This window comes from Sprattus sprattus (assembly GCF_963457725.1).
Source record: "Sprattus sprattus genome assembly, chromosome: 5".
Taxonomy (NCBI): Eukaryota; Metazoa; Chordata; class Actinopteri; order Clupeiformes; family Clupeidae; genus Sprattus; species Sprattus sprattus.
Window position 1 is genome coordinate 44661861 of NC_137924.1, and position 13300 is coordinate 44675160.

At 41.9% G+C, this 13300-nt stretch overlaps 2 protein-coding genes across 2 annotated transcripts; one reads left to right on the plus strand and one right to left on the minus strand.

Annotated features, from left to right (window-relative positions):
* Positions 1–343: 343 nt before the first annotated feature.
* LOC308365489 (gametocyte-specific factor 1) lies at positions 344–3214 on the minus strand (the record flags this gene model as incomplete). The annotated part of the gene is made up of 6 exons (XM_080838928.1): positions 344–407; positions 723–780; positions 890–976; positions 1871–1991; positions 2340–2443; positions 3130–3214. The coding sequence occupies 6 exons, from the start codon at positions 3212–3214 to the stop codon at positions 344–346; spliced, it is 519 nt and encodes a 172-aa protein (XP_080695054.1).
* Positions 3215–5837: 2623 nt separating this feature from the next.
* htra3b (HtrA serine peptidase 3b) lies at positions 5838–13090 on the plus strand (the record flags this gene model as incomplete). The annotated part of the gene is made up of 9 exons (XM_080838195.1): positions 5838–6413; positions 9279–9378; positions 10212–10434; positions 10885–11079; positions 11470–11502; positions 11616–11730; positions 11937–11994; positions 12439–12534; positions 12922–13090. Exons 1-9 carry the CDS (start codon positions 5999–6001, stop codon positions 13088–13090), a joined length of 1404 nt encoding a protein of 467 aa, XP_080694321.1. The 5' UTR covers positions 5838–5998.
* Between the last annotated feature and the right edge of the window lie 210 nt (positions 13091–13300).

Consider the following 13300-nt stretch of genomic DNA (forward strand, 5'->3'; position numbering starts at 1 on the left):
AGCAAAACGTCTCTCATACCCCCCCTAGTGACCAGACTGGACTCTCATCGGCCCCCAGGTAATTTGAGTTTGAGACCCCCGTTTTAGCGTGAGTATATGATATCACCAACCAAAGTGGGAAGTGCTAGTGGGAAGTAAAAAAACTATGCGTGTTCATAACAGATCTCTCTAAAATACAGACATTTAAACAAATTATGATTTATTGCCACAAATATTCAACAAGTTGCTAAGATGGATGCCGTGTAAGATGGAGCGAAAATAATGCAACTTAAAATATGTATTCCATTTAAGAACATTTTAACTAAAACCAAACTTGCAAACACTGTCTGCCGTTTCCCTCCATCTATTTCCAAGGGAGAACGTGTGGAGTCCTCAGTCCAGGAACCAGGTTGTTTGTGACCTCGGGACTGAGGAAGAGAATGTAGGCACAGCATTAGAACCCCAATCTTGACATAACCAAAGAGCTGAAGCCACAAACCTGAACAGCTGTAACCAACAGTGGAACACACACACACACACACGATGTATAGGAAAAACAAAGTATGAATGTCTACTGAGTACATATTCATACTCCAACAGTAGAGAAAAGTAAGCATGTGTCTAGAAGCCAATGACAACTTCTAACATTGCATCCATCCCTGAAAAACAAAATGTCCTGATGAAATCGATAACCCCCCATGACCGCCATGAAAATCCCAGCCAGGGTGAGAAAGCACACTTACCTGGGGCTGATCTGAGATGTTACCCCCCACACAAACGGAGGCGCGTGAGTATCTTCGTCTGTTAGTCAATGATCAAATGTAAACAAGTCAGCAAAATGAAGTGACGGAGTTGGTCAGAATACAAAATATCAAATAATGTCTGAACTCCGATGCAGACTCCTACCCACCGTTATCCCAGTCCTCGCTGGACGGTAAAGTGTTGGTGCTGACTGGTACGGAGTATTTCCTCTGAAGCTCTGCATTGGCTCCTATTTCTAGTGGGGGAAAAAGGCAATTAACCTTGACCAGTTAACAGTGGGGCTAAGCTTTTCAATCGGCATAATTTAATCTAAAAGAGAATGCATCAGTCCCTCCAGTTTTTCACCTTTCTGTGATTTCCAAATTCATTGCAAAATCAGCAATTTACCACATTTGTTTTTGCGATGCTACGCATTTTCTAATTTTTCACAAAAATATAACATAAAACTCCTGAAAATAAACTTAAATTGCAATTTCTTTACGCTTCTTTTGGCCTCAAGATGGCGGTATAAGGTTATGCAGTCTGTCAACCACTGTCATTGCTTAATGTCCCACTCATTTGATTGCCATGCATTCAGTTGTGAAAATATTCATAGGGTTGGAACATACTAAATGTAAGGCATGACATTATGTTATTGTTTATTCACCCATTTGTCTTGCATGGAGATGGCATTTCAACATCTCCAAATGCTGAATAAATTCATGCATAGGCGACTTTAGAAATAGAGTTCAAAGGGTCAAACCAAGGCATGACATTTTATTTGAACTCAATTTCAATAAAAGTATGGATGAAATTACCACACAAGTATGTTAGTGAAAGTTCTCAGAAATGTGTGAAATCAGATGACATCTAGAATGAGTATTCTTACATCTCCATTGAATGAAAAGAAAACAAACCCAAAAATATGAAATTATTATTACAAAAGAATATTTATATACTCAAACACAAAAATACTCTAATGCCTGATATGTATCCCGCATTCATTTGTTTTATAGGTTATGTGTGGTTTAACTGACATTTTTTTTTTTTTTCGCCACAAAAATCTGTAATTTTTTAGAATTTTTTAACTCACAAAATCCTGGAATGACTGTTTTATACAGTGCCCTTACACTGCAGAAGGAGACCTTACCTTCTGCCACCGTTTGCTTGTCAGCACAGATGGCCATGTGTTGAGACAGCCCATCCTTTAGCACTATGTGTCTTGCATTGTAAGGGCAGGTTCTCAGATCACACTCCAATTCTGGATGATTCTAGATTTGACATATTAAGTGGGTTAAATGTAAGCAACATGGATTTTGAAATTGAACAGACAGAACAGTTATTTTTCAACTTTACACTAAAAGCGAAAAGTTCACAAAACAAGAGTGGCAGAGGTTTAAATAAATCTGTCATTTAAAGTTTCCAGATTATAATCCTTGACAAATAGCATGATCGCACCAGACTGAAAACCAGAGGCAATCTATTAAAGAAACCCGCCTTAAACATGGAGTCTGGAATACATCACAACATCTTATAATGGAAGGCAACTTCCAAGACCAACATGACTAAAAAAATCTACAGGTGGTAAGTACACCAGTCAATACAATCATCAATCCAACCTTTCTGCACTTGAGAACGTGATATGGAAAGCGGCACTGACGTATCATGTGGTTAGGGTCATAAGGGCACTTCACTAGCCTATCTGGGTTCCAGACATCATCCGCTACAATGAAAACATGAAGACATACAATGTTATTCACAAACATGCATTTATTTCCAAATTCATAATAATGACTAGTGGTTAGATAACACACAACACAAAACACCACCTCATGGTTGCCAGGGGGCAACATTTCCAACGGGGGCCGGGACATTAATGTGTGTAATAATAATTATAAAAATAATAATAATAACAAACAGTAATGTTAAAATAATACATTGTTATTATTTTCACTTTTGCATGAATCTATATCATTGTCTCTAAAGCATCAAAGTATGGGGCATGATAAGATAAGGGACACTGTTGTTGCTAGGTTTGCCACAACAGTCAACATGTTGTCCTCTTATTGGACAGTGACATACTACTGTACAGGGTAATGTTAGCTGGCTGACATTATAAAGCAAATAATGCAGAAATTCCGTGACCTATAATTATACTTATCCGCCGCGAAATACTGCATTAATGGAAGGAAGGACTTAATCATAGAAGGACTTAAAATAAAGGTTTAAGACTCCTAACTCCTAATCCAACAAGCCTAAATATTCAAACTGAGTTGATGGTCTCCCTTCATTGTGTGCATTGCACCTGATCAAGATATAGGAACTTCCTTCCTGTGAAGAACGTAGATTGTCTTTGCAATCTCTCCACAGCTAGATAGTCATCATATCATACGTACAAAACAATCTTACCATTAGGATCTTCATCCGACTGTGAGCCATTGTAACTCCTGTAAAGTGGTGTGGGACCGCAAGTCGCTCCAAACCCAGTGGCCATTTTGAATGCTAAGTCGGCTGGATCCCTGTGATAGATTGTACACTGTAAAATCATACATATGTGTATCATACACAAGCAAAGGTCCCGCTCAACATTTTTAAAAGTACTATCGCCAGAGTTAAAACGACGCATAAATGTCCTTGTTAACTTTAACTGACCTAACCTTGTTCAACAGCTAGTTATTACAACGAGCCTATCTTCTAACAGCCCCGCAGCTAACGTCCCTTAACTAGTTTTATTTCATGCATACATTAACTTTATCTCAGTTGAAAAACAGATTTTAAAAACAATAATGACACAACCCTATCAATAACACTGCACTGATAAGAGAACCGAACTCATTGGAAGAATTCTGTCAGCATGGTTAGCTACCTTTAAATCACGCGCTAAAGTTAACTAGCTGGTTGAGTTAGCTAGCTGGTTAACCTCGCTACGTTCACACACTAACTTGCTAACGTTATCATGTGATTCCAACTTGTTTCTGCGATGCAGGAGTCTTTAGAAAGTGTAACGTAAATAAATCACCCAATTATTTCAATCGTTTTGATGTGAAGGTTATCAACAGTACACCTGAGATTCCACTGAGGGCTGAGAAATAAATTCACATTAAAGGAAGTGTTATATAGCATGTACGGCAAAAACCGAAGGACAAACTTAGCTCAGCTCTCGTGTCACATGTTTTTGGAAAGCGCGATTACCTTCTTTCTTTACCCAGGTCATAAACAGGCTTTATTTTTTTCCCCATTTTTCCTTTATATGAAATCCATGTGGGAATTCACATTCTTAGAAGGCCTAGAGGACAAGGAAATTAGGCAACTGTGATTTATTACTGACAGTATTATTTGTCTGTTAAGCTAGTGATGAGTTGTGAATTATTTTGTAAATCTATAGGCTATACCTGCTACAAGCTCACCTGGTTGAAATTGAAATTGCCTGTTTTTCTGAACAATGTACCACCCTTTTTCGACTGTATAGGAAAGGAATATGATTGCAGTCCATAAACAATGTCTGACATGCCAAACACTGGCAGACTTGTAATCAGCAACTGTTACTCAACATGAAGAAACTAATTTCATATTGTCTATAGGCTACATTCTATTTTTGAGTGCGAAGGAATTGCCATTTAATTGTGATCCCATCGTAATTGTGTGAGGTAACTTATACCACTGTATTGTGCTCATTTAACCACTAGATGTCACATGGTAGCATTTATCTGTATTTTGCAGAAAACCTAGCATATGTGACATGTAGTGGTGTTTGGCAGGGTATGTAAATGTAAACTACCACTGCAAAATAGTAACAGTATTTAGCATTTTGTATGTGAAGTAACACCGCTTCAATGGAAAAACAAATATTTCTCACATTCCTCTTTCTTGAAAGTTTTCCACAGTATATATGATCTACATTTAACCCTATACCGGAAATATATCCATGCATATCTATGCAATCCCCCGTTGTGACCCCTGGACCATATGATGCTTGAGGTGCCATTATCTCAACCTGGATACTGCCATAGTAAAATAACCCTGGCCATGCCACAACCTTGAGTCGATTAGTCTTACATTATACTGTATATGTTCAAGTAGCCTATTGAAATGATTAAAGGCCTTTTCACGTTTATTATCAGAAAGAGGAATATATCACATGAGGAAAATTGTGCAATTTCAATAGACTACATAAATTAATTATTTCAGCAAATCACCACACAGCCTTGTGCACCTGGAAATCAGAATGGATGAAGAAGATGCACAACGTTTTTCAGGGAAACTATTCTGCATTAAAGAACATGGATTTCGTGTTGCTTTATGCAAGAAGCATCGCAAGGGCGCATTAGTTACCCATAAGTGCTGAAAATGATTGATGTTGCTATTTCAAATAAACATTTTCATGGCTGGTGAGTGACATAACTTGGTGTGTATTTACATTCCCTGACTAAATAAATGCTTAAAAGAGGTCTGGACCTGTTGAGACATCTGTGGACTGACTGGTAAATCAAACTGACCGTAAAAGCGGGCATGGCAAAACCATGCCATGATCTTATTATAAAAATAATTACTTAACACCCTGAATTTACACAGCGTTTGCGCAGTAGGCTAAAGTAAACAAGGTCGTGTGTGTATGACCGAGCATGTTTTTTTTTGTTACTTAACATTACACTGCGAAAGGCTGGTGACTTCCATCTGCCTGTCTACTGATGCGACAGATGTTTGTCCACCCCTAATAAAAGAGAGAATTCACTGGTGATGACAAATAGGCTGGGAAGCAAGACGTGTACATCAACCTAGTGTCCGGATTGTACTACACGGGAACGAACGGGTGCGAACACGAGTGGTCTGTCATCTCCGCCTCTTTTGACTGGAAAAGGGGTCGTGGTGATAATGAGAGTGGCAGTGCACTGGCAGAAGTCGATTTAAAAGAAGCTTATGTGTGTGTGTGCTAGTCTACTAGTAGACATTCTCATGCAGTACTTGCCGAAATTAACACTTACAAATGTACGAAGTATGTAATTCCAGAAGAAGTTTTGCCTGCTGTGCTAAAGACGACACGTTTAACACAGCTTATTTCCAGCGATGAGACGGTTGTTTTATATTGGAGCTGCAAGAGAGTCTGTTTTATTTGAATGGGGGATTTCCAACTACTTATGCCCGGCTTCTTAGGCAAGGAGACACATAATACGCACAACTGTGGCCGCATGGAGATGAAGATGGACTCTATGTAATTTTATATACGTCTGTGATTCTTGTTCGTCCTTTCTCTTATCACAATTTAACACATTATCACAAGATGCAGGTGGTTGTGTTTGCTACAGTTTTACTTTACTTCAAGGATTTTGTTGAAGCAGAGTCTAAAACCAAGTGCCCTGCGCGGTGCGATGTAAGCACTTGTCCCAGCCCAAGCTGCCCTAGCGGGTACGTGCCGGACCGATGCAACTGTTGCCTAGTTTGCGCACAGGGCGAAGCAGACGCCTGCGGGCGCAAAGAAGACCTGCCCTGCGGGGACGGGTTGGAGTGCAAGCACCCACAGGGCAAGCGCCTCTCGAAGGGCGTGTGCCAGTGCCGATTCAGTAGCAAGGTATGCGGCAGCGATGGGAAGACGTACGGGAACGTTTGTCAACTGAAGGCGGTGAGCCGCAAGGCTCTGCAACAGGGACTCGCCGGCATCACTCAAGCGCACAAAGGCCCCTGTGAAACTGACATAGGTAAGCTGTTGGCTTCTCAGGTCAAATCTGATGGGAAAATCTATTTTTACTTTTTGTTTTGACAATATTGTCAGCTATTCTATCCTTTTGAATAGAAGTTGAAATTACAGTTTAACTTTAATGTGTACTTGTGTGTGACATTTGTGTGTTACTGTTTTGGGAGGGAGTGTTTGTACTTCTTATAGTACCTATTAGTGAGGTGTATGTATCTCTGCATTCTCCGCTCAACTGGCTGGTAGTTGTCGGGTCAGACTGTTTTAATGGGCAGGCGCCGTCATAAAAATCCACATAACCCAACAGGCTGCTTCCCACAGCTCCCCCCGGAACATAACCCCAAGGGCTCACCACTGACACACCACACACAGTTGAAATCCTGCTACATGAATGAACTGTGTGTGTGTGTGTGTGTGTGTGAGAGAGAGAGAAGGGGGGGGGGGGGGGTCTGTTTTTGTCTGTGTGTGACAGATAGAGTTGATCTATCTTCGCATGTGTGTTTGTGTGCATGTGTGTGAGAGAGAGCGTATCCATCTTTTTGTGCAAGTTTTATGAGTACTGTCTGTGGTTGTTTGAATAAGAGGAAAAAAGGAGAGTATTTTCCATGCATATGTGTGTGTGTGTGTGCATTTGTATGTGAGTGGTAGTGTGTGACTCTAAAAACTAAAAACACCCCACCCATCCCCGTCCTCCTCTCCTCTCCTCTCCTCTCCTCTCCTCTCCTCTCCTCACGCCCCTGACGTAATAGCTCTCTGAGGACGTTCCGGCAGCCCTCTGACCCGTGCTTCTCCCTTTGCCTGTGGGTCGGTGTGCAGACAGCAGCTGGGTGTGTGGAAACACGGAGGGGGGAACCGCTAACAGAGGAGCACTGTTGCGCACAGACCAGCCAAAGGGCCCCACTGAGACTTGACAGGAATTATGAACAGGAAGTGCCATGATAGCAGTGAGGTGTGCGGCCTTGGATGTGGGAGATTTTTTAAACTTTTTTTGCTCTCCCTCCTCAGTCAGTTGTTGACCCAATTCTAGGCATGTGCCAAGAAAGGCAGGATAGCAGTGAGTGAGTTTCTTAGGTCATTACTTGAAGTGGTATCCTCTGATGTGGTTTCACTGGATGCAAGTCTGAAGAGTTGATCTCCAACCTGATTTACTGATGCACTCCTGGAAATAGAATGGGTTTTTGGCTTTTGGCTCTGTTCAGGTCCCTCTGAAGCAGATACCCCAAAGAACCTAAAATTAGATGGCTCTAACTAGTGCTTTTATAACTGTCTGGGTTCTGTGGTCTGCCTGCATTGTAAAACCCTTAATGATTCCACTTAGAAGTTGAAAATGGCTATGAAAGGGGAAAAAAATCAAATAATCTGTCATTAGATTTTAAGTAGAACCTGAAGTGGGGTGACACGCAGTCTCTCAACTTCAAGAATATCAACAGATCGCTACACAAAGAAAAAGCTCTTTACACTGGAGCCAACTACCCGTGATGCCTTGTCATCACGTTCACCATAGCACTGGACCGCATTTGAACACATGGGTACAGACTAGAAAACTGCTTAGACAAATTCAAAGACCATGCAGTTCCCTCAAAGTCTGACTCTGGCCCAGGGAAGATGCACAGTTCTGAAGCACGTAATTAAATATTTGTCTTAATTTGCCCTTTCTTACAGTAGTAAAGTAGACACTGGTACAACAGCTGACTGGTAGGACCACTGTCAGACACGGCAAGACCTGGCAGCTTTAAATGTGGGGTGGAAAGGAAAGTGAAGCCAAAATCAGAGAAAGGTTTCCACCACTTGAGGAAGTGCCCCATATTGCAAATAGGTATGTAGAGTTACATGGGCACTTTCATCGCTGTCATTATCTTGTCAGCTGGGAGAAGAGAGAAGCCATGGTCTTCCATGCCCTGGGCCAAGTTGAGCAGCAGGCTGGTTTGGTGGCAGTCCAACCGTCTCAGTGGAAAGTAGAGCACACGGCTGACCAACATACTGTGGTGTGGTGTGTCTAGCTTTTATCCGTAGCTCGCTGAGGTAATTTTAGAGGCCATTGGTTTCATTTGTTAGATCCAAATTAGGGGGAAAAAAGGAAAGGTCCATTTTTCCTCTCTTTGTAATAACCATGGAGGTATTGAGGTTTGGCTGGACCTGCCTGTATAGGCTGACTGAGCTGGGTTCTAAATGAACATCATAGCCTTGCACAGACTAAGTGGTTTGCGAACTTATAAAGTATCACAGTGTGCCACCTCAAGCTAAACATTGCTTGTTTGTAGAGTCATCTACTGCCAATCATGACTTTGTTTTTTCAAATGGCCAGATTGAGCTGAGAGACTTCTCATCACAAAGTATTCAGAATTGTTTGACCACTGGCCTTGTTGAAAAATCACAGACAGCTCTTATACCGCATACCAGAAATATTAATCCTCATCATTATTGGGTCACTGGGACATTGTAAGGGTGTAACGGTGAAAGAATGACATCCTTTTGCACTCGGGATTTCAAAAGGGTGTGTGTGTGAGATCTGATGAAGGGCCAGAGGAGCCACAGGAAACGGTCCTGAGTTGAGGAACATACGCCCAGCACTGTGCTGAAAATACTCATGGCTGAAATAGCTGAACTCTCAGTCTCAAAGACTAACTTCAACCCAACCTTGCTTCTTGTAATTATGGTGGTTAAATATCATTACTTTATCAGGTCTTTTTATCAAACTAGTTTTATATGAGGTAAAGTGCTCTCTCTTTCTTTGTGATGGAGGTACCAACAATGAATCCAACCACGTGGCATTAAATATCATTGCATATACTGTTGTAACAAAGAAGAAGAGGACAACCGTTGAGTATGCCGACAGTTTATTAACACGCATCATTTGTTTCTGCTAGTATAGGTCCATTACATCCCAACAGTCCTCGGTACAAGTTTAACTTCATCGCTGATGTGGTGGAGAAGATCGCTCCTGCTGTGGTTCACATTGAGCTGTTCCTCAGGTAGGCTGTCCACATTTAGCTGTTCCTCAGGTAGGCTGTTCACATTGAGCTGTTCCTCAGATATGAGAGCTTGCTCTGTCTGTATAACATTTGTTTGTGTGTGTGTATGTTTGTTTATGTGACCATATTTGAGAGAGAGATAGCGAGAGAGAGAGAAAGAGAGTGAGAGAGGGAGAGAGAGAGGTGATGTAGCCCATTGTCTTTCTGGAACTGAAAAGGATGCACAGTTCTTTAAACTGCACTCTGATGTCATAGATCCAATTAACGCTTCAAACTAATTATGTATGAAAGCTTCAGTGTCTCACACACACACACACACACACACACATGCAAAAGGACTGCACAACAAAAAAGTATGTTTGTGCTTTTAGAGTTCACTCTGACCACAAACGGAGAAGAGGTATCACTCACAAAGTATCAAGACATAAACTAAACAAATGGTGGAAAGTTTGAAACAGAATATGTTGTTGTTCTGCCCGTGGGATATTGCACAGACCCTTTGTTTCATTCCTTCTTCATTCCCCTTTATTCTTTTATGAGACTTTTATGAATCTAATCCATTTCTTCTTAAGACCTATTTTTACACATGTAAAGAACATGGTTTGTGGAACTGAGCTAAAACTGTGGAAAGTTTGAACCCTGACCACCCTGTGTCCTAGTTAGGACCAGCCACCCCAGTGTTCTGCATGTGGTCTATATAAACCAATTCAGTAGATGGGTTGCTGAAATAGAGGAAAGAGGATGGTTTGGATGTGTCCCAAATCTCGTAAACATCCCGCTCATAAACTCCACGAAAACCTCTGTCCTCCCCTCCCCTCCCCTTCTACCCCCAGACATCCTCTGTTTGGCCGAAGGGTTCCACTATCGAGCGGCTCTGGGTTTGTCATGCTCGACACGGGCCTGATCATCACCAACGCCCACGTGGTCTCCAGCACCACGCCCGTGTCCGGAACCCAGGAGCTCAAGGTCCAGATGCACGACGGCAAGGTGTACGAGGCCACCATCAAAGACATCGACAAGAAGTCTGACATCGCCACCATTAAGATCAATCCCCAGGTAACCAGATGTGTATGAACATGTGGCCTTTTGGTATAACATTGTGTTTACATTCAAGAAAAACGCCAGTCAGCCGAAGACCATAATTACTGTGTGGCTGTGGCTCATTAATCCACTCAGTTTAGTAGATGTTTGTAAGGTTTGTCTTCAATTGTAACCATGGTTATTATTTTACTGGACTGACTTTGGGTGGAGAAGGTTTAAATGTATCCTCTCAGCTCCTGTATTCATCTGTTTCTACTTACCTCCTCTCTTTCTCTCTCTCTCATTCCTTCCTTTTTTGTCCTCCCCTGTAACTCCTTGTACTTAAACATGCTCCCGTCATTTCTTTCTTATTTTATTACTCTCCCTTACACATCGTTGTTTACTGACCTGTCTCTCTCTCTCTCTCTCTCTCTCTCTCTCTCTCTCTCTCTCTCTCTCTCTCTCCTCTCTCTCTCTCTCATGCAGAAAAAGTTGCCAGTGCTGTTGTTGGGTCTCTCCTCAGACTTGCGCCCTGGTGAGTTTGTTGTTGCCATCGGCAGCCCCTTCGCCCTGCAGAACACCGTCACCACGGGGATCGTCAGCACGGCACAGAGGGATGGGAAGGAGCTGGGCATCCGTGACTCCGACATGGACTACATCCAAACAGATGCCATCATCAACGTGAGACAGCGGGGGAACTAATGGCTAAAACCTGTTTATGCTAACGTTAATGAGCATTACTCACGTAACCGTGGGCTAACTGCTTCTTGGAGGGTTTGGTACAGTAGATGGGAATGTCTGGAGGCAGACAGGCTAGGTTTATTTACGTAGTTACATGTTATTCAAGTCAAGCCAATAGTATCAACGTGTTGCTTGACATTATACAAACCTCATGATGTGTAATAGGTTCAGTTCCAACCAGTAAATGCAGTACAGGGCAGCCTAGGTTATATTAAATAGTATGCATCTGACATTGATAATTATGACGCAGACTTATTTTACCAGTATAATCAATCCTTATGGATTTATGTATAGTAACCCTTTCTCAACGTTTTGCATTCTTTTTTACAGTATGGGAATTCAGGTGGACCTCTGGTAAATTTGGTAAGACACTTTGATTTGATGAGTAGAATTGATTTAAGATCAATTTATTTAAGGTATGCGCATCTACAAATGTAGCATTTACACTGACAAAAGGGAATTGTGGATTTTCTCAGGATGGGGAGGTGATTGGAATCAATACCTTGAAAGTGGCAGCTGGCATCTCTTTTGCCATTCCTTCAGATAGGTTAACACGCTTCATCAACGAATCCTTTGACAAACAAAGCAAAGGTATTTGCCTATTTTTAAGGTCATACAATTCACCATTGTTATTAGCTTCTCAATTTCATTCTGTATTTATACCCCATTGTAGATAGTTTGTTCAGTTAGGCCCAACTGATATTTGTTCAGTTTGGCCAAACCAATGTTTAGGATTATATCCTTTTGTATATTTCTTTCCTCATAAATAATATAAATACATCGCTTTCTCTTTTTAGAAATCCGAAATGTGCAGAAGCGTTTCATTGGAATACGCATGCTGACCATCACACCAGCGTACGTTTCAGGTTTCATCTTCAACATTTCGTACACATGCACAGTACACAGCATGAGCTAATAGCACCTCTAGTAGGATGAACTGTATTCTGTGGCATAGTACGGAAAAGGATATGTAACATCTAATGATCCCGTATTTAACATAAGTATGTCTTAAATCAGCTTTGAGGTTTCTGATCACCCAACCAGTTGAAAACAACACTAGTAACGCCTACAATGTGGATTCAAAGTCCCGTAAGCTCAACCACTGAAAATGCATGGGCCTACTTACTGTCAGTCCCTGTGACAACATGCCTTACATTCATGAATAATTGTTAATGCATATGCAACAGGAATAAATAAAACTGTAATAAAGATGAAATGTGTTGTTAATATTGGCACGGGTCAGGCCTTCCTGAGAAGACGGGTTGTAAATTAACATGTCCGCCGGGGTTCTCTCTGCAGCCTGGTCGAGGAGCTCAAGCAACAGAACCCCGATTTCCCTGAAGTCAGCAGTGGGATCTACGTCCACGAGGTGGTCCCTAATTCCCCTGCTCAGAAGTAGGTGGTCCTCCACTGAGATGCCAGCAAGAGTGTCAAGTCAAATGACAAATCCATTCCTCCCTTTTTCAGTGAGGTCAAATCGTAGGCTGAGAGAGATTTTCTGGAAATAGGAATTAAGAATGGGGTTCATAAGCAGGACTTTGTAGGGGGGGATCATTATCCCATTAGTTTCATGGAAATCTTTTCCATCCTCTTGGATTTGAGATCCATGCTTGTTCCAGGAATATAACAGCCATTTTTAAATTGAATTGTGTTTTAATTCATCAGTGACAAATGTAATCTTGGTACAGGCATGGGATGTGAATCACCCCAGACACTGAATAAGAAATGATTGCCTGTGAACTTAACTGAAGTGCTGAGCTGGAACTTTTGATCCGATTTCAGAGGAGGCATCAGAGATGGTGACATCATCGTGAAGCTGAACGGCAGGCCCCTCTTGACGACCTCCGACCTTAAAGAGGCGCTGATGGAAGAGTCTGCCCTGCTGCTGGAGGTTCGCCGTGGCAACGACGACTTGCTCTTCAACATCGAGCCCGACGTCATCATGCACTGAGCAACTGATGACGCGGCAGAGAAGGAGCTCGCGCTAAACTCGCCGTCAGACTCAGACACCAAGACTGAGGAGAAGTGACGTGAAGCTGTCTTGACAGTGAGGACGAAGCTGCCTTAAGGCCTGAGCTTGTGGCCAGCCCTTAAGCCTTATTATTGAACAGCTTGAATGTACAGCAGGCCAGTTAGTAACCAAGGCGCTATACAGTCCATG